The 27260-nt window shown below is 30.7% G+C and overlaps 1 protein-coding gene across 3 annotated transcripts; it reads right to left on the bottom strand.

Moving 5' to 3' along the window:
• Positions 1-479: 479 nt before the first annotated feature.
• Positions 480-25592, bottom strand: LOC130893808 (probable cytochrome P450 49a1). Of its 3 annotated transcripts, none has more exons than XM_057800200.1 (11): positions 25278-25592; positions 14850-15099; positions 14151-14397; positions 13977-14093; positions 8716-8792; positions 7615-7816; positions 4089-4257; positions 3833-4002; positions 1145-1223; positions 788-1009; positions 480-730 (listed from the first exon to the last, which is right to left on the bottom strand). In XM_057800200.1, exons 1-11 carry the CDS (start codon positions 25278-25280, stop codon positions 605-607), a joined length of 1662 nt encoding a protein of 553 aa, XP_057656183.1. In that variant the 5' UTR covers positions 25281-25592; the 3' UTR covers positions 480-604. The 3 variants fall into 3 exon arrangements, with proteins under 3 accessions (XP_057656183.1, XP_057656184.1, XP_057656185.1); XM_057800201.1 differs by lacking the exon at positions 25278-25592 and adding an exon at positions 21172-21681; XM_057800202.1 differs by lacking the exon at positions 25278-25592 and adding an exon at positions 19683-20100.
• Positions 25593-27260: the final 1668 nt, after the last annotated feature.

The raw sequence follows: 27260 nt of genomic DNA, 5'->3' as shown, positions 1-27260 counted from the left end.
TTATTTGCAAACTACATAATTTACTTGGTTATCAATCTATTGATATTTTTAGTGGTGTGATTAGGGTTTTTTAAAATACTGTACAAATTTAGGGAAGTTCGTATTAATGTCATGTCATCAGATTGTATTTGTTTATTTGACATTATTTGGAGGTTAATTTTTAATAGAAGTGTGTTATATATATCCAAATCTTTTTTTCTACAAAAACCTACTAGGGTACTAGTTTTCATATTGTAATTACAACTCCATTCAGAGATAAAATCAAAAAATCACCTTGTGCAGTTAAAAAAAACATATATATGGAAAAGGGAAATATTACATTGATACTGGAGGGACTAATTCGTTGTTAAAAAATTTCAATATAAAAAAAATGGGATATCCGATGTTTTGTAAATAGAAGTAAGAAAGGTAATTAAAGCATCTGTTTAATTTCTAAAACATTTATTAGACATTTTTTTGATAATGAATGAAAAGTCGTGTTAAAAAAATCCTTTATTAAAATATGGAAACTACAAATACATAATGAACAAAACTTGAAAAAAAAACAGTGGCTATATAAAGTACACCGTTTATAATTAAATATAGATTATTTGAACTTTTGAAACTATAAATACGACTTAGGTTCTCTTTTCGTTAGTTTAAATCTCAGTGGTTGTTCCGGAACGTACGTTGGACTTATTCTATATGTTAAAGGTCCATAATTATATTCAACCTTGTATCTTCTGAATATCTACAAAAAAATGGGGTTGTGTCAAATACAAACTTGAATTTGTAAATATTCCCTTACTTTAGCTAAAAGAATATTTAATTCAACTTCTGCAAATCTCCGACCTAAACAAGACCTTCTTCCATACCCAAATGGGAGGGTAATGAAAGGATGTATTTTTTCTTGGTTCATGGGACAATCTGGATGACCAGATTTCAACCATCTCTCAGGGATGAATTTCTCTGGTTGCGGAATATATTCTTCTATATTACTTACAACTAGATGTGGGAATATAACGTGTGTCTATATAAAAAGAATTTATCAATAGCTTATTACAATATTTTCAATTCTTTAGAGTTATATCGAAAAAACAAATTACTAAAAGTATTAGAAAGTTTTCAAAACTTGATGATGGTGTTTATTATTATTGTAACTCACCCCTTTAGGTACTTTATATCCTGCTAATACAGTGTCTGATTGAAGACTTCTACCGTTTGCAATTATCACAGGATACATTCTGAAAATTAAAGCCATTTTATACAGTCAACTTTCAACCTTCACCACCATAGCCTTAGAGGCACTGCTAAACCTGCCTACCGTTCAACTAGTGAAAACAAAGACATTTAGCGACGCCCACAGGCTAATCCAGACAGAAAAATTATAGTTCATCTAAGAATTTTAGAGCTGGAAAGCAGTGATATAAATCAATGCATAAAGCTGGATTTGGCATTGTTGATCTATAACGCAAGCAATAAACAAATAAATATCAGGAATGTTTGGATAGAGACCTCTCTAAAAAGTACAATCACATTCTCCTAAATAGACAAGGGTCCTTGAAGGCTATTGAGTGTACTAACAAGTTATTGTGTAAGTGCAAACAAAGTAAAAGCTAACAGGATATACCAGGCAATGAAGAAGCAGTAGCCTTGCCAAAGAAAAAGGACAATAACTCCATACCTTGGACCAGAGTTTCCTGTGGTGTCTTGAGATGCCACATCAATGATAAACTGAAGAAATGGCTAAAGACTCGTATGTAATCTCATTGGAGAACCACTCAATGCCTAAGATAATTCAAAATATGACATTAAACTAGTGTTAGGTCTTCTGAGTCTCCTTAGTAGACATGGCAGAGGCTCATTTCTTCAAAAGTCTTAGGTATATCCAAGGAGTAGAACTAAGATCTTGACAAGTGGGATAGAAAAACATAAAATAGCGTCCTTTGGCAGGAGTGTACATATTTAGAAAGCAGGATAAAGGTTTGTGGAGTATTATACAAAATATCTTCCAGACACAGGTCCAGAGTGGTTTAAAAGCCAATAGAACTCCCCAATCTACTATGAAGTTGATTACATTAGTATCGAACTTGATATATAACTTTTCTCAATTTTTTATTTCTTTAACCTTTATATATGGTTTTCATGATGATTTATCTTGATTTGAGGTCTCTTTTGATATTTTGATAAAGACCGAAATGGTTGAAACGAAAAATTTCAACTTTTTTTTTTTAATATATCAAAAGAAACCTAAAATCAAGATAAATCATTATGAAAAACCAGGTATATATAGATACACTAAATTCATCTCCTTCACAATGTTATTATGAAATATAATTATTAAAAAAACTATTGTTTCATGTTTTTTTATATTTATGCACCTTTTTTATTACAAAACTACAAAGAGTTTGTGAGTATTACAAGAAAACATACCATTTTTCCAAATTTATTGCCTAAATGGTGCCCATCGTCAATAAATAATCCACGTATGGAATCATTTTCTCCAACTAAAAATAGATGTCTCGTAACGATTTTACGTAACATCTTTATGGCTATCGGACATGAAATTTCATTTGGAATGCAAATTCCAAACATTGTAAACCTCACATTAAAAAGGCACATCACAAAACGGGGTTTGCGACAAATGACAGTTGACGTTTGAATTTGGTGAGGATATAGAAACTACACCAATTTTATACATAGAGTTAATATTGAAAATAGAGAGAGCATCGGTTTATCACTTTTCATCTCTCTCTAATCGCTATTCAACACCAAAACTTGTTAATCACTTCTTTTGCCGTTTCCACATCTCGAAATTTCGACGTCAAGGACATCTAATCAAAAGAGAGATAGAGAGTGGTTTACCGACGTTCTTTCTCTCTCTATCTTCGGTTCAGGCACATTCGAACAATTTCCCATACCTCGCTCTATTAATTTATAACAAGAAAATAATGATTATAGACATAACGTATTTTCGGAAACTATGATCTGGGATCAGGAAGATCACCTATTAGGTAATCACAGATTCTATCCTGGAACAAGAATGTTCTCGAACGCGCAGTGTAGTTTCACTTTGTCTATAAATCTGTCAAAAGAAAGATCCTGTCATTTGGAGAAATGGAGAGATAGAAGGAGTACGATACAAGAAAGTAGATAAGACATCTCTTGACATTTGACAGAGATAACTATACCTTGGAACTAGAATGTTATCGAACACGCATTGCAAGAAAAGGTCCTGTCATATGGTTGTGACCCGGTTACTTCGTTTAGTTCCGAGACCAGAGTGAAAGTGATCCGGATTACTTTCCGAACATTCAGATCATGATCGCAGTTTCCGGAAAGCTCTACCAACTTTAGAAAGAAACAGCCTTTGATTTAAGACGGAACTGTCTCTATTCAACTGCGCGGTGATTGGTGAAAAGAGATGCGGAAGTAGAGAAATTGAAAGATAGAAGGAGTACGATACAAGAAAGTAGAAGGAACACCTTTTGACATTTGACAAGTACAAGAATATTATTGAACGCGCAGTCTACTTTTACTTTGTCTATGAATCTCACAAAGAAAAGATTGTCATATGGTTATGACTCGGTTACTTCGATCAGTTCCCAGACAACAGTGAAAGTGAACCGGATTACTTTCCGAACATTCGGATCATGATCGCGTTAACCATATCGCAGTTTCTGGAAACCTTTACCAACTTTAGAAACAGCCTTTGGTAGCACAAGTGTGATTATTATAAAACAAAATTTTTGCTTTTTCAATTTGAAATAAATAAAAAATGTGTTTGTATATATATACCAAGTTTGATGATTATTTTTCCATTATTTTTTTTTTTCAAAATTCGAAAGAATACCTTAAAGTTTCTTTGATACAAGCCTTCAGATAAGGCATATTCTCTTGTGCTGGAATATCCACTTTTGAATCTTCACTTGGAAGGGTATTTCGAAGTTCCTTGAATAATTTTTCTTGTTTATCAGGATTCTGCGATAGCTGGTAAATAGTCGACGCAAGAGCTATGGACGTCTATAATTAACAATAATACATCATGAGGTGATTCTGTATCTTCTCGATTGTCTTTTACGAAATTAAATTTAGGAAAAAATACGTACTGTATCGACTCCTACAAGAAAAAGATCGAGCGCCAAAACTGCCGCCAATTTTGCGTTACCCGTTTTCAGAAGAATTTGTTCCAAAATAGAAATATCTTGTTCGTCTACATTTTCGTAGGATTTATTTCTTATTTCGTCGATTGATTGCGTGATGTATTTCAAACATAACCTATAAAAAGTTGAATACAAAATTATTCACGCAAAATATTTAACAGCGTTTCTTAACCTCAAAATATATAATTATTATACAAATAACAAATATTTTAGCTTGTACAAGTTTCCAGAGACGCTATCTTCAGACCTTTATACAAAGTGTTTCAAAAAAGGCAACCCTGTCTCTGGGTTAAGAACAAAAAGCTTTATGCACGATTTTGCCAAAACTACTGACAACAATGTAATAAAATTGTTCTGGAAGCTGATTCATCCCTTGTTTTTATACTTGACTCTCATAGAGGGCGCTAGTTACACGGTTCGTACTAAGTAGTATTGAACTTTTCTAGATTTAAGTACGTTTTTCGTGTAAAAAACCATGTTCAATACTACTTGGTACGAAACGTGTGAATAGCGCCCTCTAAGAGAGTAAGAACAAACTACTCAGATCGTAATGAAGGATTTTGTGTCGACCGCACCATGTGCCTTAGCATTTTAAAATCCTTTCCAATATACCTGGTAGCACGTTGTAAATAAAACCAACATAACTACGTCCTTCTACCTTCCACATTGTTCCATGGTACTCCTTATTTACACGAACCCAGGCAAGCTATCAGCTATCGAATACCTAATTGCCCTTAAGCAAAGCTATACTGCTTCAAGAGATTAAGCACGCGCGACTTAGTTTAATTTTATGTTTTGTATTTTACAACTGAAACTAAAGGGTTTGGCAACGCTGCGCATACGAAGTTCGTTCCAATCCATCAAAAAACAGTCCTTGGTAGGTGACGATTCTGCGCAATAGAGATTACGTGTTCCAAGTTAGGAAGTTAGCGTTATACGAACGATTCTGTTTTGCGGTCCAAACGACTTAGGTGTAGTTTGAGAACCGTTTCCGGAACGGTCTTTTCGATACTTGATTGATTGCTGAAGTACTGTTACAAGAACCGTGCGAAGACGGAGATTGCGCAAAAAATATCATTTAAACGCTTCCAAGGACGGTCCAGATTAGCAGGTTGGAACAAACCTAATAATAAAATGCCCCTAGTTGACTCCATACCATAAAACCAAAAAATTACAACTGAAACAACAGGGAAATAAAAAAATAAGAAACTGTCTTAGCAACAATTGCTAAATTGGAATTTCTGGAACCGTTGTGAATATTCATACTGTAAACAGTGTTTACACCACAACTACACCAACACATACTACGAAACGCGCGTCAGTTAGTGTGATTGTGAGTGTTGGTGTAGTGGTGGTGTAAACAGTGTATTCAGTAACAATTTCTATGATTTCAGTTAAAGTGAAAAGCTTCCAAAACATTACAATGTTGCTAGTGGCTTCGGTAAAATTTTCTATCTACAGTTTTTTCTAGTTTATGCTAGAAACGGGATCAGCTTTTTTGCAACACCTCATATGTAAATCTAACCTCAAAAACAATTATCACAAAAAGAAAAATTTAATCAAAACTGAACCAATTCTGGTCGATATTTAATTTGCTTTATGCGGTAACAAAATAAACGTAACGAACTTTATGTCGATTATTTTCTCTATAAAAACGAGGTCAAGTGCAGCGGAATTATGCAATTTCCAACCAATCTAGTTTCAGTTTCCTGATTTCGTAAAGTTCATTGTCATATTTTCACTTTTCGAAATCGAAAGCTTCACCGTAACCGGGCGTCACGAAAATAAATATACGAGGTTCGGACAAAAAATATAGATGTATCTCATTTTTTTAATTTGTGGGGCCGTTGATGCGCGTTTCTATAAATAAGTTATCGTCTTCAGAGATTCAGAAATCTCACTTTACAGTGTTTGTGTTGTGGAAGGGTAAACAGTGTGTACAGTATCTCACTTTGATAACGAGGCTTGCATAAGAAATAGAAATCAGGAAAGTTGGTTTTTTAAACATTAGAAACACTAATTAGTTGAATAATTGATTGATTCACAAGCCATAATGAATATATTCGTTTTTTTAACTAATCATTAAAAAATTGGTTAGTAATTCACACTTCAAGATAATTCAACATCTGAATGATGATTGTATTCGATATATAATTGGTTATTTAAATAAAATGTTTACTTTTCATAGAAAAAAATTATAATTGATGATTATACCCTCATGATGCCGTTAACTTATTCAATTTGAGGTGAAGGTCGTCACTTCTCCTAGTTTCTTAAAATAATATAAATACGATATAACATATGTTTTACATAGTTGCCACGTTGTAATTTTTTTCCTGTTAATGTAAATTTATTTCGCTTATATTAAGTTTATTCAAAAGGAAATGGAATTTTGGATATTTTTGGTCATAAAAATTCAAAAATTTATATTTTCAATTCATTTTCTTCATTTTGTTTGTTTTTTCCTCGTATTTGAGATAAACATGGCCAAATAAGGATTTAAAAACCATAAATTTCTCGAAAACTGTACTCGGCATTATTTTTCCAAAAATGTCGAATTTTTTACGAAAACATCGTTGCCACGTTGTAATTTTTTTCCTATTCATTGTAAATTTATTTCGATTATATTGAGTTAATCAAAAGGAAGTGAAATTTTGGATATTTTTGGTCATAAAAAATCGAAAAATTCATATTTCCAATCCTATTTTTTTATTTTATTTGGTTTTTCGGGGTATTTAATATATATGACCTTATAAGGGTTCAAAAACCATAAATTTCTCCAAAACTTTTTTTTTCCAAAATTTTTTTTGGGAAAATACTTCCAAAAACGAACAATGTGAAAACAAACAATTCCATATGATAATTTAAACAATTTTTACAAATTATTCAAATATTTTTTTTCATGCGACAAAAATTTCTTTCTACTTTTTCAAAATTTTGTATAATTTCTAAAAATTGTTTTAATCATGAGATTCTATTATTTTTATATAAAATTGATCTTTCTCATATGTACTTTTTGCAAAAAATAGACATTTTTGAAAAAAAAAATTCGAAGACAAATCGGAGAATTTATGGTTTTTGGATGCTTTATTCGCCAAAAATGTGTTCAAATTTTGGTTTAAAACTTAAATGTACCACAAAAATTAACAAAATGAAAAAAAAATTGATTTTTTATGACCAAAAATAGTATGAAGCCCATTTCGAAATATTTACTAAAATGTTTTAAGGAGGTATGTATATAAATATATCCTACAGGACAGTAATTAATAATACGCAAATAAATAAAAATAAAGACAAACACCTGGTTTTAATAATAATAAATCTGACAACACCGATTCTACAAGACACCAACTTATAGAATGTAATTTGTATTGAAATAAAAGCAACAATTCAATTTCGAATATTTGAACGCAATTTTTGATTTGATAAACATTTTTTATTATTTTATAATAATTTTATAAACAGTACTTACGTTCTAAAATCTTCTAATGCCCCAATGTATTTTTTGAACGCGTTGTTTTTGTAAAATCTCCAAACCGGAAATTTCAATTCGACCTCTGCCACGTTCCAGAAAAACGTATTAATAGAGTTGATTATTTTTTGCGATTCTGAATCGTGCGGCAAGTTTGGTTCTAAACAACCCAGTCTTCTATTTAACGATACCCTAGCTACCGCTAAAAAAACGTTAATGCACAATATTTTGTCTAATATATCAATCATTATACGTAAGTCTGGCAACGCTGTCGAAAAATCTTGAAACATTTTCGAGCTTCAGACAGTTGTATCTGTGCCATGATGACACGTGCTCGTCGAGTAGATAAGTTTTTAGAATGAATAACCGATACAAGTTCACGCTTCAAAAAATTTTTTTTGTTATGTCGTATCTGTTTATTTAATTATTTTATTTATCTATGTTTACCGAATTTCAATAATAATTTCCGAACTCGCCGCTATCAAATCGTTTAACAGAGTGGAAGAAGACCAGAAATTCTTAAAAACGGGCTCTGTTGTCGACGCGTCGAGTTCTAGACGACCGTATCTGTAGCGATCGCGTTAGTTGAGGTGTTTCAATTTGACGTCCGCGTCTCCTCCAAGCATTTCACGAGGATGATTTCGTCAGAAACTATTTTTTGTAAAATTTTTAACGCAATTGCGACGATATCAAATTATTTCACAGAATAACAAAATTCATTATTAATATTAACGAAAATTTATCCTACTAAACATAAGTTCGATTTGGCAACTGTGTAGACGCCGCTCTCGTCATAAACGTTCTTGTCGCGTTGTTGCCAGATGTTTGTTACACTGGAATAGACATTTAGTAAGATTTGCTATGTAGAGAGGGTTGTTAAAAGTTTAATCAAAATTGTACTCTCCACATTTTTTTTGTTTCTCTCCTTATAAGTTGTTTTAAGACATTTTTTATAAATATGTTTATGTATAAAATAGAAAAAATTAATGAATAATATAGGTTTGAGTAAAATATTCACGAACGGAACAATTATTAATCTTTTGCATTTTTTTATAAAAATTATTATCGTAAATGTTGGAAAAAATTGAAAAAAAAACTTACATTCTAGTGCCCATTTATATATTTCGGAAAGAAAATGTTCGGGCAATTCTCTATTGGTATCCAACATATCTTCCATTCTGAAAGAAAATAAGCAATTTTTTAGTCCAATGAAATTCCTCTCGTCGCTCCACATTATCCTTAATCACCAGATTTAGCCCCATTCAACTTCTCGACGAAAACAATGAAAAAGTTTCTTCAAAATAAATGTTTTAACACTATTTTTGACGCCAAGAAGCCCACAGAGTAGTAAAAGCATTAATGGATACAACGTTGCCAAGCATCACTTTGAAAAAGTTTAATTCAAATTTTATGCTATCTTTTTATTTGGTTTTCAGTACCTCGTAAATCCAATAAAACCAGAATTTATTCATAGCATTACAAATTAATAATTAAAAAAAAATTTATCACGAATATCAAATAATATGTGAAAAATAATAAAAAGCAAAGCGGACAGCTAAAACGTTGTAATCATTTCAAGTTTCAAGAGTAGGTATTTTCACTCGCGAGTACCAGAAGAATATTGATTACTGAAAAAACATACCACCTGGCAACACCGATGGCATTATCATCACACCGATTTATCATAAAATAAAAGAAGTTCAATACAAATAAAAATTGTTCTCTGCATTAATTAATGGAAATTATTCGTACTGATTTTTTACAAAATTTAAAATATCTTTAATACAGTTATAATGTTTAAAGGTATGTTTATTTGGAATTTTCTAGTCATACGTCAGACGCCATATTGGGAAAATTTTTGATGTTTAAAATCTAGCGTCACTTCGCGATGTTGCCAGATATTCTGTATGAAAACCACGACTGTGATTGTTTTTACAATTTTGTTATAAATTTGCTTTTTTGAGTTTTTAATTAGTATGTTATTCTACATTATTTATATACATATACAATTCATATTTACACAGTAACCTTATTGTTTCAATACTTCGTTGTAGTTTATTTCATTTACAAGTCAATAACAGACTATTGCAGAATAATAATCTATATCAGTTACTGAAACAAATTACTATCTGGCAACACTGTGACGTTATAATCTCATGTTTACTTGAAATCGAATCAGACAGATTTATCACAAAAAAAGAAGTTGACAGTTGACAAATAAGAATTATTATCTTTATAAATTATTTTCTATACTGATTTATAGAAATGATTCGTTCCCTTTACAACATTCAAAATATCGTTCGTACGATTAAAATATTTATTTGGAGTCAAACGTTTTCGTACAAACGCTATACATATTAGAAAACTTTTAGAATGTATATAATAAATATTACTGCTATTCTTTAAAATTTCACTACTTAATATCGCGACGTTGCCGGATTCTTTGTAACAAAATCCTAATTGTTTATTATCTAGGAAAGATATCAACAATTTTGAGTAAAATATTATGTTTACATATTAAAAAAAAGAAAAGTATATCTAGAGCAGTTCTCCATTATTTAGAAATATAGATTCATCCTTACGTAAAACAAGTCATTGAAAATGTTTTTTGCATCCTCACATTTTTATATACGGTATCGTTATTTCTTGTTTCGAAATTTATTTTTAATATTCATTATTCTGTTGTTTACAAGTAATTTGAACTTAACCCACTCAGAAATTATACCACCACTTTATATAATAAGCAATGTACGTGAACATATAAAAGTCTTAATGTTTCATATCAAGTTACATAATGATCGTTTTAAACAGGATTGGCTTGGAAAAATCTATGATTTTGTAATAAAAGTCTCGATCAGTTTTGAAAGCACTTTCAAGGTAATTTTTTCATTTAACAATTGCATTTAAATGAATATTCGGGTAATGTTATTAGGCTTATCTAAAGTGATTTGTCCTATTAGATTTATTAAATTAATCATAGATATTATATAAAAAAATCAAATATTCAATTAACAAAGATTTGTATTACAAGAAAAATCCAAGACCTGACAACAGTGTAAATATCGTCCATATTAATGAATCTCAATATCTCGTTCAGACGCAGTGTTGCCAGTTTACACATAATTATCAGGTTTCTACATAATTTTTATCTATCGTTTTTGATAAAAAAACATTTTACAATTTTGAGAAAAAAGTTTCAACATTACTTTAAAAAAAATCTGATAGTTTTGGCAACCCTGTGGCACAATTTCATAATATGCACTTTGCGAATTATTCGAATTATTTAATGATATAATACACAAACAATAAGAAAATATTTTGAATACACGATTATTAAATTCAATATAATTTCAATATAAAAAGAATATTCGGTATAATGATATAATAAACATAAATTAAATTATATTATCGACAATCTCGATGTGATGGTTTCGAATGAAAATTAAAAGGTTCATTATTATATTTACGAATGTAGGTTACATTATATAATAATACATGTTGTAACATAACCTACATCACAGATCAAGTTATTCGCATATTTTCAATATTTACTAAAATGAAAGTAAACTTACTAGGTCGGTCGCAGTTTCCATTAATGGTAATTTCTAGTTAACAGATTGGAAATGTTTCATACAAGATGCATGTTGTTGTCTTTCAAGTTTAATTTGTTACAAAATTGTTGCGGCAATGTTTATTTATTTTACAAAAAACTAATTTATCGGTTTTTAAGTATGAAAAACATTCACGTACAGCCATCTGATATAAATACGTAGGTGATGAAATGTAAAGATTTTACTAATCACTCATAGATGGCGCGAAAGTACTAATTTATGTTGCTTTTCCAATTTTATATTTATAATTTTTAAAAATGATTACGATATTGATCTCTATTTAACCAATTATTGTGTTTTATTAATCGATAATGAATTCTAATATTTTATTAAATGTAAAATTGAAATTCTCTTACATACATTGTATCCATCAATATACACGGACGGAAGTAGCCATTTTAAATATCCAATGACTCATTTTATTTTGGTTTTTAGAGAGGACGAGTTTGTTTTTTGAAATTTTAATCAATTATACAGCCGTTTTAAATAGATTTTTTTTTGTTTTGAATTTATATAGCTGTCCATTAGGATCAATAAGAATAATGACAAGTGTTAAAATAATAGTAATTATATTACAAACAAAATAATTAATCCTATAGCTTTTACGCTATTCAAATTAAATCTTTAGGGATAACTTTACGTAGAAAAATTGTTTTTTCTTTTATTTACTTTCAATTTTGAATATATAAAATGCAAAAGAAACAATTCATATTTTGATGATTTACGAAGACATTGGCGTAACATAATAAAAATAGTAAGTGAAATGTTTTAATTTTCCTAAGGATAATTTGTGTATTGTATTGTATTGTATTTAATTTTTACAGTTCAACTCATATATATTGAAAACACAAGATTAAAGCCATCATTCAGGACAGAAATACCTATTATAACTCCTTTTTATAAATTCATGTACGAATTCGAAAAGAAATTGATGGATTTGCAATTAATGATTCTTCAAAAAGTATAAAAAATTCTAAAACGTGAAAATTATTCGGCCACAAAAAAATTCCATGGCAACTATGAAATTCTTTTATTAAAAATCATTCTTGACTTTTTTTAAACATTAGGTTTAGTTTTATTTGTAAAAATAAGCTAAGTTTATATTGTATTTTGAAAGCATCAAATTTATTATAATTAAAAACAATAAATCTTTCTGAAGTTCATTTTTATATTATTCACCTTAAAATAATTTGTATATAGCACGCCTATGATAAAGCGGAAATTGCCGTCCGCAATGTGTCCATGATGCCACATCAAAATAATAATGAAAAACAAAAACCCAACTTCCTTCCTCTTCTTTTTCTATAGTATGTCTCAACATAGATAAACATAAAACACAGAACAACTGTTTACCACACAACTGTATCCATAGTAAAGGACTATTAGTCAACCGTTATTTTGAAATATTTGCAAATTGACAATAGGTATTGCATTGGAAAGTAATAACGTTGTTTTTTATTTAAATTAATTGGATATTTAGATTAAATCTAAACAAATTACAAAAGAACGTATTTTTTAAACTCATAATAAACCGCAATATACTTCAATAAAGTCGAAAATCGCATCACATTTTATTAGGATTGTGAGGTTAGATAAAGTGCATATTATAAAACAGAAAATATTACGTGGGGCATTTAAAACAAATAATTTATAAGAGAGATGTTTGTAAATATTATAAATAATAGTAAAAAATAATGTGGCTTTGTATATTTTAATTAGTCAGCCGCCAAATAACTAAAGAAGTGGCTTTTATATATAGGGTGTTTTAAAAAAGATGAATTAATGACTGATAAATAATTGGTTAAAAATTATTGTAACGCCATTTATATGCAATATGTTTTCGAAGCTGATACATACCATGAATTTGTTTTTATATATGGCTCCCATAGAGGGCGCCAGTTATACAAAATAATATTGAACATAACTTTTATGAGGTTAGATTTATTGATCAAATTTTCATATGAACTTAAACTTTATTTAATTTTACACTAAGAAGGTACTCTTGGTAAAACTTTATACTGTATACCCCGACGCTGGTATAAATTGATGATAAAGTTTCGAAAACAATACACTGTATCAAGTTTTATCAAGAATACATTTTAAGTGTAAAATTAAATAAAGTTATGAATTATGTTTAAAAAAGAGTTAAGTTAAATACTATTCTGTATGAATCGTATAACTAGCGCCATCTATGATAGACATAAAAACAAATTCATTGGATGTATCAGCTTCCAAAACATATTCGTATTAAATTATTTTGGCAAAATCGTAAAAAATACGACGACGTTAGCTTTTATGTTACACCCGTTATATTAAATATAAGAGCAAAATATTTTCTTTTCAATTTGTTGCATAAAAAAATATTTTTAATTACAACACTCCCATGATTAATTGAACCAAAGTAAACACGAGGAAAATGCATCGCTTTGGAATTTTCGGCGCACCTCATGTCGTTAAAGTCGAAAGTCGTATCCCACAACCTTACAGATTATGAAGTTAGATGCAGAGCAAATAAATTGAGAAAGTGAATTAGTAAACGTGTATTTAAAACGAAAAATGAGGTAATTAGACTTGTTAAAGGAAAATTATAGATTAAATAAAGAACTTTTGAGTATGTAATAAAAGAAAAACTTTGATTCATGATGGCTTATGCCTAATACAAAAAAAACATAAACAGAGGAATCAATTTTTTTACGTGAATAAAATGATGCAAATTAGTATAACGTTAAATTATCTAAATTATGTAATTACCTGTTTATAAAATCTGTGGATATTACGTCGAGAGGTTCGATATATTTTTTCGCTGTAACCGGAGGCAATAAAAATTGTTGCACTTGTTTACGAAAAGCTTCCCATTTAGGCCCGTGTCTGGAATTACAACCCAATTATTTTTAAACTTTTTACATTAGTAAAATAGTCACTCACACTCCGATAACTCCTTCGTTTCCATCAAAAAAATCTTTTTGTAATTTCTGTTTATAATAATGTAATGAAGGCATCGAAGGTCTGTGTGGCATAGCTTCTTCTTTTTTAAATACGTTTTTGATCTCGTCGGCGTCAAATATAAATAGAAGATCTGGATGGCCGATTAAACCGCTTACTTTCGCTATTTTTCCGTATTGTTTGTTTAAAGACCACATAACTTTGTCTAATTCATGAATTTTATAGTGTCCTTTAAATAAAATAAAAACCACAATTTACATATATAAAATAAGTAAATCATAAAACTTGGCAACGTTGTAACGTTGTATACGAATAACAAACAATTTCTTATAGTACTGAAGGGATTAAAATGAATTATATAAACAAATTATATAACGCCTTATTTTAGAAGGAAACATGTATCATAATTGTTATTTTGCTAAGATTTTAAATAGTTTCAATGCGTTATGTTAATAAAAATTAATATGTCTATTCTTCTTCTTTTTGTACATCTTATAAAAGTTAGACTTAAATCACAAAACATTTCAAGCCACAAAAGCGGAAAACGCATACAATCAAAAGTTTGGGGACCTCTGACATTGTTAACAAACAATAATCGATAAATAATTATTCTATGAATATTATATGTTGCCAAGCTTAACTTCTAGTATTATCGGATTATTTTTCGATCATATTATTTACCTATGATTGGAGCAAACCTCCAAGAATTACCAATAAAAGGAAGCTCTCTAGGACCAGGTATTTCTTTATATTCCTTGGGTATTGTATCTTCTATTTTGTATTCATATTCGTCTTTATCTTGCACTACACCGTTTACAACTCCCAGAGTTGTTGAATACGGTCTATCTGCAGAATAATTTCGCTTACATTGAAACCCTTTCGAGATCAATCTTCTAGATATTTCTCGAGACATTGTTGTGATTTTTCTTGACTGAAATTAATTGAAACATAGCATCTATGTAATATATATTTCAACATTAAATAGGCGTCTTAATACTAATGAAACATTTCTATAAATATATATTAATATTAAAATAGCGTCATACTACAGGATTAAAGCACTGAGGCAGCGTTGACAGATTTACAAATTTTCAGTAGATCTGTTAATATTGTCTTATGAAAAACTTTTTATTTGTCAGTATATATTTAATTTTTACAAAGAATTCGGATTCGTGGTGTTCAGTTAAAGTATTAAAGCATTGATTGTAAAGTAACTATTTATGTTAGTAATTGGTTATTCGTATTCTTTTTATCAGGTTATACCGTGAAGATCGAAAGTAACGATTTTTGCATTAAAAATTAAGAAAACAAATTTTAACTCGGAAAAAACATCAAAGTTGGCATTACTGCCAAGTGCAAGACTGTACATATCGATAAATCATTTTGCTTATGTCAAAAGGAATTTAAAGGCAGTTTCATTTATTTTTGATTTCAATTGGCAACTACATAATTGTGCATTTTTTTTAATTGTAAAATATTGAGCACATAACTAATTCTGAATGTGGCGTAGGTAGGTAAAGATCGTGCTCCGATGTTCCTATGTGGATAGCCGTGCAGAATTTTTAATCTTTTAAAGAAATTCCTGCTGTGTAGTCCGAGTAAATACCTAACAGCTCTCTTTTGTAGTTTGAAGTGCAGTTGGTTAAATCTTGCATTTGGCTACCTCTCGGAAGCGGCTGGAGCAACAAAATCAACGATCAATTATCAAATTAGCAACAAAGAACGTTATTGGATATATTAGATACTTTGGGTCGCAGTGTATACTAGATCCCAAATCTATATATACAACAGGCACTGTTTATAGCGTTTGATAGTCTATGAATATTATACCATCCGTACCCCAAAACGATTTACCCGTAGCACAAAGCCCAATTGAAGTTAATAAAACCAAACTTTTTTTTCAACAGTATTTTTTGTCTCAAAAGCGATGCTTTATCAACAGACTTAATTCCTTCGTGGTTCATAGTTACATTGTGGACGGCCAAGGTGCCGTTGAGCACATAGGCCTTCAAATAGGCCCCACTTCACGTTACCAAAGTCCGATGTCCTTTGATAAGCCGATCAGGCGCTTTGGCTGGAACCTTTTGGTGTCATTAGACAAGTAGCGAGGCTTGCTCAAGTGTTTAAACCGCGCACGTGCGAGTTCGGGGGACTCACAGATGACGTGGTCTGCGGTTTGATCCTCCTCCATGCACCAACGGCACTCAGGATCCTTCTTGATTCCCGTGGTGTGGAAATAACGTCACGGATGGCAGTGTCTGATTGTTGGAGCAGTTGTTTATTGTGAGACTCATGCCAGTGGCGAGTGAGTCCGCCTTCACTCATTCAAAAACAGCGTGTCTTTTCGAGGTTAGCACTGAATGAAAATCATATTGATCTAATACTAGTAACGCCATCCATGTGTGATCCTACGAACTTTTTAGCCTTCTTAATATTAGCGATATTAACATCAACTAATACAGTTTATAACATGGATAAACAAAAATAACTCCGTGTTAATTTTAGTTAGTACAGTCAAATAATAAGTAAGATTAATCGTACGCAATAATTTGACCTTGAAAGTGAGTGCATGCGAGGTTGTTTTGGTTCGTGTTAAGTAGCCTTAGCTAACAAAATTTACGTTTATATTATCCAATGAAATATAACGTTATATCGAGTGTTCAATACCAGAAACTTTGTTATAATGTTCATTTTGATACAGTATATGTATTCACGTTCACTTCAAACTTTCCTTTTCGTTCAACTGCCCAAAAACGAAAGAGATAAATACGACCGCATAAATTAAACCGTTACACAATTTCGTTTATGATATAATTTAATTTGTACACGAGTTTTCAGCAACTTAACGAATGTTAAGCGAGAGTGAAATAAAATTCATTTTAAACTGTTCAATCTGGAGGCAAATCTGAATAGTAATAGCTTTGACCAACGATTAAACCTGTATTAGTAACACCGATAAAGAAGTAGCTGTCGAAGGAACGAACCTATCGGAAAATTTTGAATCAAAAAGAGATTTCAAGCAAAAAGACTCACTACCTTTTACTACAAATGATCCTGAGAAGTAGTGATGGATGCCATTACCTAGGGGATGATTTACAACAACAAAACACAAAAGAAGAACGAAAAAGGATCTAGAGAAAATGTTTGTACCACTTGGAAAGCAAGCAAAAGATTAAACAAAAGACCAACATGGAGATGGTAAAGGATCTGAATAGCTGCAACCTATGGAATGCGACGACAGAGCAAAACAAGGATGATAAAGTCCAGGAGTTCAAATACTTGATAGTGACTGTGACCAACGAAGGAGATGAAACCAAGGAAATCCACGAAAACTGGCGAGAGGAAATAAAACGTTGGAAGCTCTAGGAGACTTCAAGAGCCGCCGAGTTAAGCATTTACAAGACAGTTAGTCAAACAACGATTGTTGGATTTCATGAAGAAACAAGAATAAAACAAAATAAACATATGGAAGAGAAAGGTACTAAGGACGGAGAGGAACTAACGCAGAAATGGTCAAGCTGAGATTGCATATGTGGACAAAGCAAAAAGATTATTCAGCATTTGTTCTTCTCAGAATAACGCTTATAAAAACAAAACATTTTCAAGGGCTCAATAGTGTTTTTACTAAAAAAAAAATACGAAAATCATTTATTATGTGTCGTGGTTTGGTTTAAATATGACCATGTGACCACGCGGTCTCTATTAAGCAGCTGTAGAAAGGACGAAGATAATTTGGTGAAAAGATCCTTATTAAGAGAAGGAACGAAACGAAAAAAAAACGGATAGAAGCATATAGAGAAGATCTAGGAAGTAACAAATTACATATTTTTCAAAAAACATCAAATACATATGATACACAACGTTTCATAGTAATACACGAATCAACGGTGGATGTAGGGGATCCAACAACAGTGTCGTTAGTCTGTAAATGTGTACGTGTGTCTAGTAAAGACATAACCTTAAACTGATAGGACGTGGAAGTTATCATTCAGCCACCCAGATCTCCAGACCTAAGTTGCTTAGATTTTCATTTGTGAAGCCGAATAAAATATATAGTTTACACCGATAGACCTTCGACACGAGATGAGTTCATTCAAGTAATTCGACAGGCAATACGAAGTATTTCAATGGCAGATATTGAAACTACTGTTCTAGTCACTCGTCACCTACACATTTCTTAAAACAGAAAAAAGATGAAAAAAGCCGTTGAACACATAGGCCTTCACGTTACCAAAGTCCGATGTCCTTTGAGAAACCGATCAGGCGCTTTAGCTTGAACATTCTGATGTCGTTAGGCAAGTTGTGGGGTTTAAACCCGCGCAGACTCACAGATAACGTGGTCTGCAGTTTCGTCCTTTTCCATGCACCAGCGGCACTCCGGATCATCCGTGATGCCCATAAACGTCTTAGATGGCAGTGTACGGTTAGTCCCATCGCTTGTCTCATGACAGGCGTCTCCATCCATCTCTGTCGAGCCCGCCTTGCGAGAGCGCTGTTGGGGGACGTGATGACAGCGCTTTTTGGCCACACCAAGGATGGGTTCTGGGTCCCTCTGTGAAATTACTGGGTTCCTGTGGCGTTGATTGTGTAACGCGTGTCCACATTCCATTACAGTGAATACCTCGGCTTGGAAGACGGTAGCGTGTTCTCTAAGCTTCGCTTATTTTGGGGTGTCACCCGCAGAAACCTGCACCGGCCAAGCCATTCCTCCTGGAACCGTCTGTGTACCAGGTGGTTCCATTGTTCAATACAGCAGGCTTGGAGTCACCATTCCATTGCTCGCGTTCAATGATGCGTGCCTTCAAGCCCTTATTATCAACCATCGAAGGCATCATTTGGTCTCTGCCCATAGAAATGATTGGGCATCCACCTGTGGCCTGCAATCAGATTTTTGCATGGCCAATTCGTTCAGCCCGCAGTTCTTTGTGTATGTTCAACCTGTAGGCTTCGAATTGGATCACAAGGAAGGTCTATTAAGACCTCAAGAGCCCTAGTTGGGGTCGTACGCACGGATCCTGTGATGATGAGGTTTCGCTTCGCTTTCACTGTGCAGGGCCACTAAACGATGGCCTAGTATTGACGTTGATTAGTAAATTACTTAGAATTTATATATTTTGTACCTGTTGCTGAACGAAATCTCTTTAAAACAACATCAAGTTTATAAAAATCGGGTAAGCAGAACCGGACTTACAGGCATTTTTTCATAGCAAGTTTCCCACTCTCCCCAAAATCTTATTTGAGGAAATAGACTAAAAATTGTGAAACGAAAAATGCGTAAAATTTGTATTAACGGGATAAATTTCGAAAAATTTTGCTTTTAGTGGTGGACCTAACATTCTGAAAATAACTTTTCGAGTCCACTTTTATTATAATTTTTTTCCCGAAGCTGTAATATAATCCGTTCCTGATTTCTAAGTTACCCACCCGGTATATAACCAAGAAATTCGAAAATTTTTAACCTTAATCGAGCAACCTGTGATAGTTGAATCTCATTGATCAAAACCCCCGACTTACCTGCAGGTCTCTTCAGGTTCTCTTTTTGTTCGGATTCTAAACCACGGCGCTGCGCTGCTATCTAGAGATGGATGTGTATAGGGCACAGTTACATGTAAAACAGTAGGGTAGAGACGAAAATTTCGAGTTTATAACTATTATTATTTGTTCTTATTACTTATAGAAATAATAATGATCATTATTATTAGGTTTGACAATTGACAGCATCTCTTGATTACAACGCCGACCTGGCGGCCATTGAGCAAAGTAATTTAGGGTCCCACTAACTTTGTTTTCATACATGTATGTAAGACCGTCATTAAAACTATATGTAATATTTGGAATTTTAGGTTAAGATTACTAAACATATATAAATCTAATTAAATTACGTCAAAAACTATTTTTAGGTTAACAAAAACGTGTTTAACTTTTTGAATAAATGTGATATTGAATCTAACTAAAGAAATATTGTCAGTTAAAAAGAAAAAAAATGTAGAATAAGTATAAGAAATAAATAATACGCAATACTGATTATGAATAAACATAAACAGTTTATTAACAATAATTTATTTGATCTCAATTTTCTAATTAACATTACCTATGATATATTGATGTTAAGGACACATTTATTACCATGAATATGTGAAAAAATGTTGTTGTTAAGGTTATATTTATTAAGGTGTGCATACTGTGGCATATTTAAAGAAGCTGACTTCACGGAAATGGATCTATTAACATTGAAAAGGAAATTTTTATAATAACAATGAAAATAATTTATTAAAATGCTGTTTACCTTGCACTTAATATGATCGAAAAATAAATTTACTAATCAACACGCTTTTATCAGTTTCACCTGTATATTTGTAACTGATTTTTTGGTCGATTTGGCTTTACTTTACCCTACTGACTACCGAAAACGATCGAAATATCTAATTATCCTAATTAGATTCCGCAGGATTTAACATGTCTATATATTATATTAGCAACTTTCCAATTACACAATTAAAGCACCCAATCTTGCATTTACGTGCAAAATGCTTCAAACCCACGTTCCAAATTGTCGTTTTAAGATCTATGCGTCCAGTACATTGCGTGTTCCCCTTGCCAGATATTAAATAACTCATTAAGTCGTGTAACTGACTCACAGATGGCGCTGCCAGTGTCAAATCGATATGACGTTTATGAAGTATTAACTTTCATATGACTGTGTGAAATTTCATGACATTTCGATTGGTCAGAAAAAAGTGATAAAATGAAGCTACTTTTGTTATTTTCAAAACAATTTCGTGTGTGAATTTAAACGTGGTGTTAATATAGAATTAGTAATACGGTTGATATTGAGATATCTACGAACCGGGAGTGTCCCGGGAAATTCGGGACGGTTGGCACCCGTGATTATAGCCGCACGTCTATGTCTAATCTACTTATTTTTCTCTTTGAATAACCACGTCGAAAATATGAGTTACTCTAAAAAATGTGTGATAATCTAGTGAAAATAAACATTTTTTACCTAATGAAACTGTCATTCTAATCGATGGTGGTTATCCCACTAAGAAAATATGGATCAAGTCACACAATCACAACACTATTATAACATATATTCACGTATTTCACTTTTGTCAAGGCACTAATTAAAACCAACGGGTTCAAACGAACTACTGCTCGGACTTCCGTAGCGAAAATAAAAGTTATAATAAATTATTTCCACTCATTCGTCCTAGAGAGAGAAAGTTTTCAAGTCCAGTACACTAACAAAGAAGATTATGTATAATAACATTGTTGCATTTTAAAATATAACATTCTTTCGGCGCGTTTAATTGGAAACTACGAGGACTGTTCGAAGAGAAAATGCCTTTTTAAAGCAAAGGTCTACAACACGTCACGATTATTGGATTATTAATTTCCGTCATGTTTCATATGTGATACGTCAATAAATCTGACAGATAGATTAGTTTTATTATTAATACGAAGAAAACTGTTTTTATTCTATACATTGTATATAATGAAAACGGTATATTATATAATATTCAAAAACAAGAATTTGAGTGTATTTTAAACATTATTTAGATTGAAAAGTTAGTTATATTGTTAGTGTTTAGTTTCCGTCATGTTTCAAATGTCAAATGTTAAAATGTGACGTAAAAGGCTAGCTTTGAAATTTATTTGAAAAAAACTGTTCTCGTTGCGGGGTGAATTTACAAAAACAAGATTTTTGAATGTTATTTAAACTGTAATATACGTAGAAATTAAAGAAACCGAGAAAAAGTTAGTTTGCGCCATGTTTCAACTGTCAAATGTTAAAATGTGACGTAAATTTGACAGATAGAATAGTTTTGAAATTGACATGAAGAAAACTATTTTCGTTGTTGGTTGGATATGCAAAAACAAACATTTTGAGTGTTATTTGAACATTATTTACGTAGAAATTGAAGAAACCGAGGAAAGGTTGGTGATATTGTTATTATAGATATCATCGGGTAGGCCGCCATCCATACGTCACCTCCCTTTGTAACTGTCTGTTGATAACTTCCTTCACAACACAGACGTTTTAATCATCCCCTTTGATACACATAATTTAAAAACAGTGAACATGGTCTTTTAAAAATTGTTTACTAAACATTAGAAATTCAAAATAGCTGGACCCTCACGACACTTTCAACAAAAAACGACATAAAATAAAAAAGAAAATGAAACTTAAGGTTGAAGGGTCACACAATTACGTATTGATCCTTTGAGGATAGATTCTGGTAATCATAATTCGCCAGTTTTGTTAATCCAACTCTGAAGCTGATAGTTTTGAATGTTTTCAACAGCTTCTTGTTATCTACGCCTCTTTTGTTTGATAGACAGTCTTTAGGCGATAAATCGGATGCTGGCATTCATCTGAACATCGCAATAACAAACGTAAATGTTCACAAATACAGTGGTGCCACAACTAATTAACGCCATCTATTGTTCGATTATGAAAACTTCAAAGGCAATCCTCGTATATACTTGAAACTAAATTGGGAGTATTCACTTACTTCCTAATATCCTTTTGATGTCATTACTGCTTTATGCGACTAGGTCACGGCAGGTATATTTATTTCTCAATAAGAAACCTCTAAAATTCGTAATCTATCTAACCTTCCTTATATTTAATAAGTGTAATTTTCACTGAAGTGTAAATTCAGAGTGTTTTTATTTCGCAATATGTTCATAATAAGACAATTTAAACGTGTAACATGAAAAGACCAAGGCTATACTCCACTCCCATGATTTGTTCCGATTTTATTACTAAATCATTTTCAATTGATGCTATCGAAACAAATATTCACAGTATAATTTTTAATTTAATTTCAAATATATTTCTTTCATGTCTATTTACATCCATAATAAAAGAGAAGAAAACATTCAGAGCCATCTGTTATCGTCGCCGAAAAACAGCAGTGAACAACGACAGCAGTGATGCCAACTTGTTTTTTTTCCTTGAAATCTAGAAAAACCTATTTGGAAAAGTTGAAGAATAGAGAATGCATTATAAAATGGAGCAAGGGAGATTCGTTTTATACATTTTCTTTGGAACGGTTTTTTGTTCTGTATTTGATAATAATTTATATATTCTCACCTAATTTTAACAAATCTTTATAAGATTCCTTCTTTTTGTCTTTATTTATAATATCTATTAAATTAAATTAAAACAATATTAGATACCTCTGTTGAATGATTATTAATTTAGTGATATATAAACATTTAAAAACAACTTGAATTACTTCACATATTGGTTAAAAAAAAGTAAATATATTTTAAATATTTATTTCCAATGGTATCTTCAGTAGGAAAAAACTTGGCAACATAGCATAGTTTGATTTATCATTCAAGATGGCTGTATTAACCTCAACAGTATATATTCATTTTAGGGTGAATATCATAGTTATAAAGATAATTAAAAGTAATTTGTTTGAAAAAAACTTGTATTACTGATAAACAAACAAAGTTATAATAGAATTATGAGTGTAGCTAATTTAGTGGGAAAATGTGTAAAAATTATTGTACGTATTATGGGATAGAATTGTTTATTCAAGATGCGGAGAAAATGTAGATAAAGGTAACATAAATCTAGTTGATATTCATACTCTTTTCGTTGATTAAGCTCTAAAGTGTTTTTGGAAAAAAAGATAATAAAATTTAGTGGGAAAAAGGTATCTAAGTAAAATATTCATTTCCACGTGAAATTTAGAATACTCATATTAATTATTAATTATTATGGCTATAGTGTGATTTTTCAATCAAAATATAATATTAGGAACAAAAAATACCTACATATATTTTATATAAGGGATTTTGAAATTGGAAAATATTTAAGTTGTTTAACTATTTCAAAATCTTGTTTAGGGTTAATGTTTGTTAATGTTTAGTTTATACCTAACTGACTTCATGAACAAAAATAAAAGTATGCTATATTGCCAAATTTAAGTCCATTTCGGAGATGATCAGAAATATTTGAGTCGAAATTTTCTTCAAGATGTTTTTCAAAAAAGAAAAAGAGTCAAACGTGTTTTTATTGTTTAGAGGTTTATTTCAGTCATTGTCAACTGTGTTTAACTAATAATTAATAAATTAAAAATAATCATGAAACTTTCAATTTTCATGGGAAAATAGGACTTGTTGGGTTATTATTTGTCATTTTGTTTATTTTTTCGACGCATTTGAGATAACCTAACGAACATTTTTTGATAATAAAAAATCCAAAAACCATAAATTCCCCGATATGTCTGCGAAAACTGTAAAATTTATTTTTTCAATTTTATATTTTCAAATACGCCCTCTAGTGGTGGACCTAAAGTTCTGAAAAACGAATAATTCAAAATAAAACAAATTTTACAAAAGATTGAAAATATTTCAGGTTAGGCAAGGATGCCATTTTTCTTCATGCTTTATTTGCAACGTTGCCTGCATTTATTTGGTGGAGAATTTTTTTCTATTAATAAAATTTATCAATTTTATTATCGATTAATACCCAAAAAAGTGTGGAAATTTTGATTTTCAAACTTAGGTTTCATTTTTATCTCAAGTGCATAAAAATTGAACTAAAAGACAAAAATTTTAAATTTTACAAAAAATTTTGAAAACTTGTAAAAATAGTTCAAATTATGATATTCAATTATTTTTTTCTCTTAAATTGTTCGTTTTTGTATATAGTATCCGAAAAAAAAATTTTTGGATTTTCCATTAGCCATACAAATGTTTTTGGTTTTCAAACCTTCATTTTTATCTCAACTACACCAAAAAACCAATTAAATGAAAAAAATATTGAAAACATTATTTTTTTCGAATTTTTATGACAAGAAATATGATGGAATACACTTCCAAATATTCACCAATAATTGTCGAACCGACTATAACGAAATATTTCTTAATACGTTATCAACGTCAAATTAATTATTAAAAACTCTCTAGATGTAAACACATTTCCTCATCCTCAATTTCGATTTTTTATTATTCAATACATGAATTATTAAAACTTTCGAATTGAAAAAAATTTAATCACATAGGTACGTCTTACTCATAAGGACCAATATGTTTCGAATATAAATTACGATCACAAAAAATTGTATTCACTTAAAACGAACGCACCATTGTGTAGTGGTCAACTCCATAAAACGCTCACAAAAACTAATCAAAGATTATCACTAAATCATACTAATCGACCGACATGTTAACGAAAGGAATTTTATTATTTAATGCACGGTAGTGGGGTTATTTTTGCACAACATTGTTATGGGTAGGTGTAGGCTGCACAGCCGAATCGATGGCGTTTATGAAATTTCAACGTAACACACACTACTTTCAATTCGCTGCTGTTTTTTAAATTATTTACATATATTCGTGTGCCAGACAGATACAAAGCGCATGACATTTTTTTACTACGATCGAACACCTGCGTTCAACAATCGGTTTTATCTCAGTAGTTCCAAGATGATATTTTATTAAAAATGAATACATGATCCATGGTAAATATATCACATCTTGAGGTTAATATAAATAAAGTTGAATAATTACTAATAAAATTACTTACTGGTTACGCAGTAAATAGTTTAAAACTGTGATTTGATACAAGTTGGCAACACTGATTTCACTATTATAAAATTATATTTTTTTCGTGATTATAAAGAAACTTATTTACTTATATTAAGGCCCCTGCTTTGTATAAAATATTTGATATTAAAATTTCATACCTTGATAATATCTGAGACGTGGATTTCTCAAGAATTTTCGGGTAGCATCTCTTTTAGATTATGAATCGTACATGCAGTCTATAAAGTCGTTTTTATAACGAATCTGTTATTAGAAAATCAGTTTTGGCGCGTAGGGCGATATATTGACAATACAAAGCAGCGTCGGTCCGGCTTCATTTCGTTATATTTTTAAGAATAAAGTAGTTTTTGTATATTTTTTTATAAAAGTTTTCTTATTGACGATTTTTATTATAAAAAGTGACTGTGTTTTCAAAAACGTATAAGTATAAAAGTATTGTAGTTGAGAAAACAAGTAAAGTGAGGTTAGGGATTGAAGGTATGTAAATAAATTATATTTAAAGATATTATATTTTTGTAAAAAAAGTAATGTTAGAATTTTAAGTCATTAATTATCGATTTCTTGAAAAGGAGTGATGATTATTCTAAAATTGTTTTTCAAATTTTTGTAAAACAATGGAAAACTTTAAAAACACTATTCGATTCTTTTGAAATTATTAATAGTAGCCAAGGGAGTATAGAATCGTGTATAGTCGTATAAGATCGATTTGAAATTAGTTGTTTTAGAGATATTTTGATTCTTTTTCGCCAAAGTAGCATATAACTGTGTAGTTTAAGGTAAAAACGCATTAAGAAATAAACGCACATAAATCTAGAAGTGAAATATTCTAAAGATTTAAATAAATAACATTAATATGACATTTGACAGTTCCTGTTATACCAACAAAAATAGTTAATAAGTCTATTTGGACAATAGTAGATAATTTCTAGAGAATTTTTGATATCAAGACTATTTTTTAATTTATTATCGTTAAAAGTTGTTTGGAAATAACTACGTAATGTCTACAGCATGTTTATTAATTATAAAACTTCTCATTTTTGGCGGTATTTATGAAAAAAATTGTTAGATAACTGAAAATTAATTTAAATATTATTCGACCGAATTGAGGTTGCGTACTACATAATATACTAGGCCATAAATACTTTTGATGCAAATTCAATAGATATTCGTAATTTATCACTATAAACTTATCGTTCATTGTGTCTATATTAAATTTGAGAGTAATTTTATCCAAGAACTGCAGATATTAAATCGAACTTAATCTTAAATTTATTTTATTTTGTTATCTCGTCTCATATGTGTATGTTAGATTAGCTTGTTCAGGACTACACCAAATATTTTTTATGTATGTTCGTGTGTTTGTTTTTTTATACCGCGACGTTGTCATGTTGTGCAAAAAGTCTGAAATGCTCTACATTCTACGAATGTATTGAAATTTATAAATTCAAATTATATTTTTGTCTTTGTTGGTAAAGTAGAGTATTATTAATAATGATTTGATAAGACTTGTTAGTTTAATTA

Source organism: Diorhabda carinulata, chromosome 5, assembly GCF_026250575.1.
Source record: "Diorhabda carinulata isolate Delta chromosome 5, icDioCari1.1, whole genome shotgun sequence".
Lineage (NCBI taxonomy): Eukaryota > Metazoa > Arthropoda > Insecta > Coleoptera > Chrysomelidae > Diorhabda > Diorhabda carinulata.
Note: the sequence above shows the minus strand (reverse complement) of the source record. Positions and strands in the feature narration are given on the sequence as shown.

Excerpts from the sequence above, each read along its gene's own strand:
- LOC130893808 (XM_057800200.1), bottom strand. Across the intron at positions 7,817-8,715 it reads ATATAAATGGGCACTAGAAT|CGGTAGCTAGGGTATCGTTA; the intron begins GTAAGTTTTTTT and ends ACGTTTTTTTAG. Across the intron at positions 4,003-4,088 it reads TTCTTGTAGGAGTCGATACA|ACGTCCATAGCTCTTGCGTC; the intron begins GTACGTATTTTT and ends TGTTAATTATAG.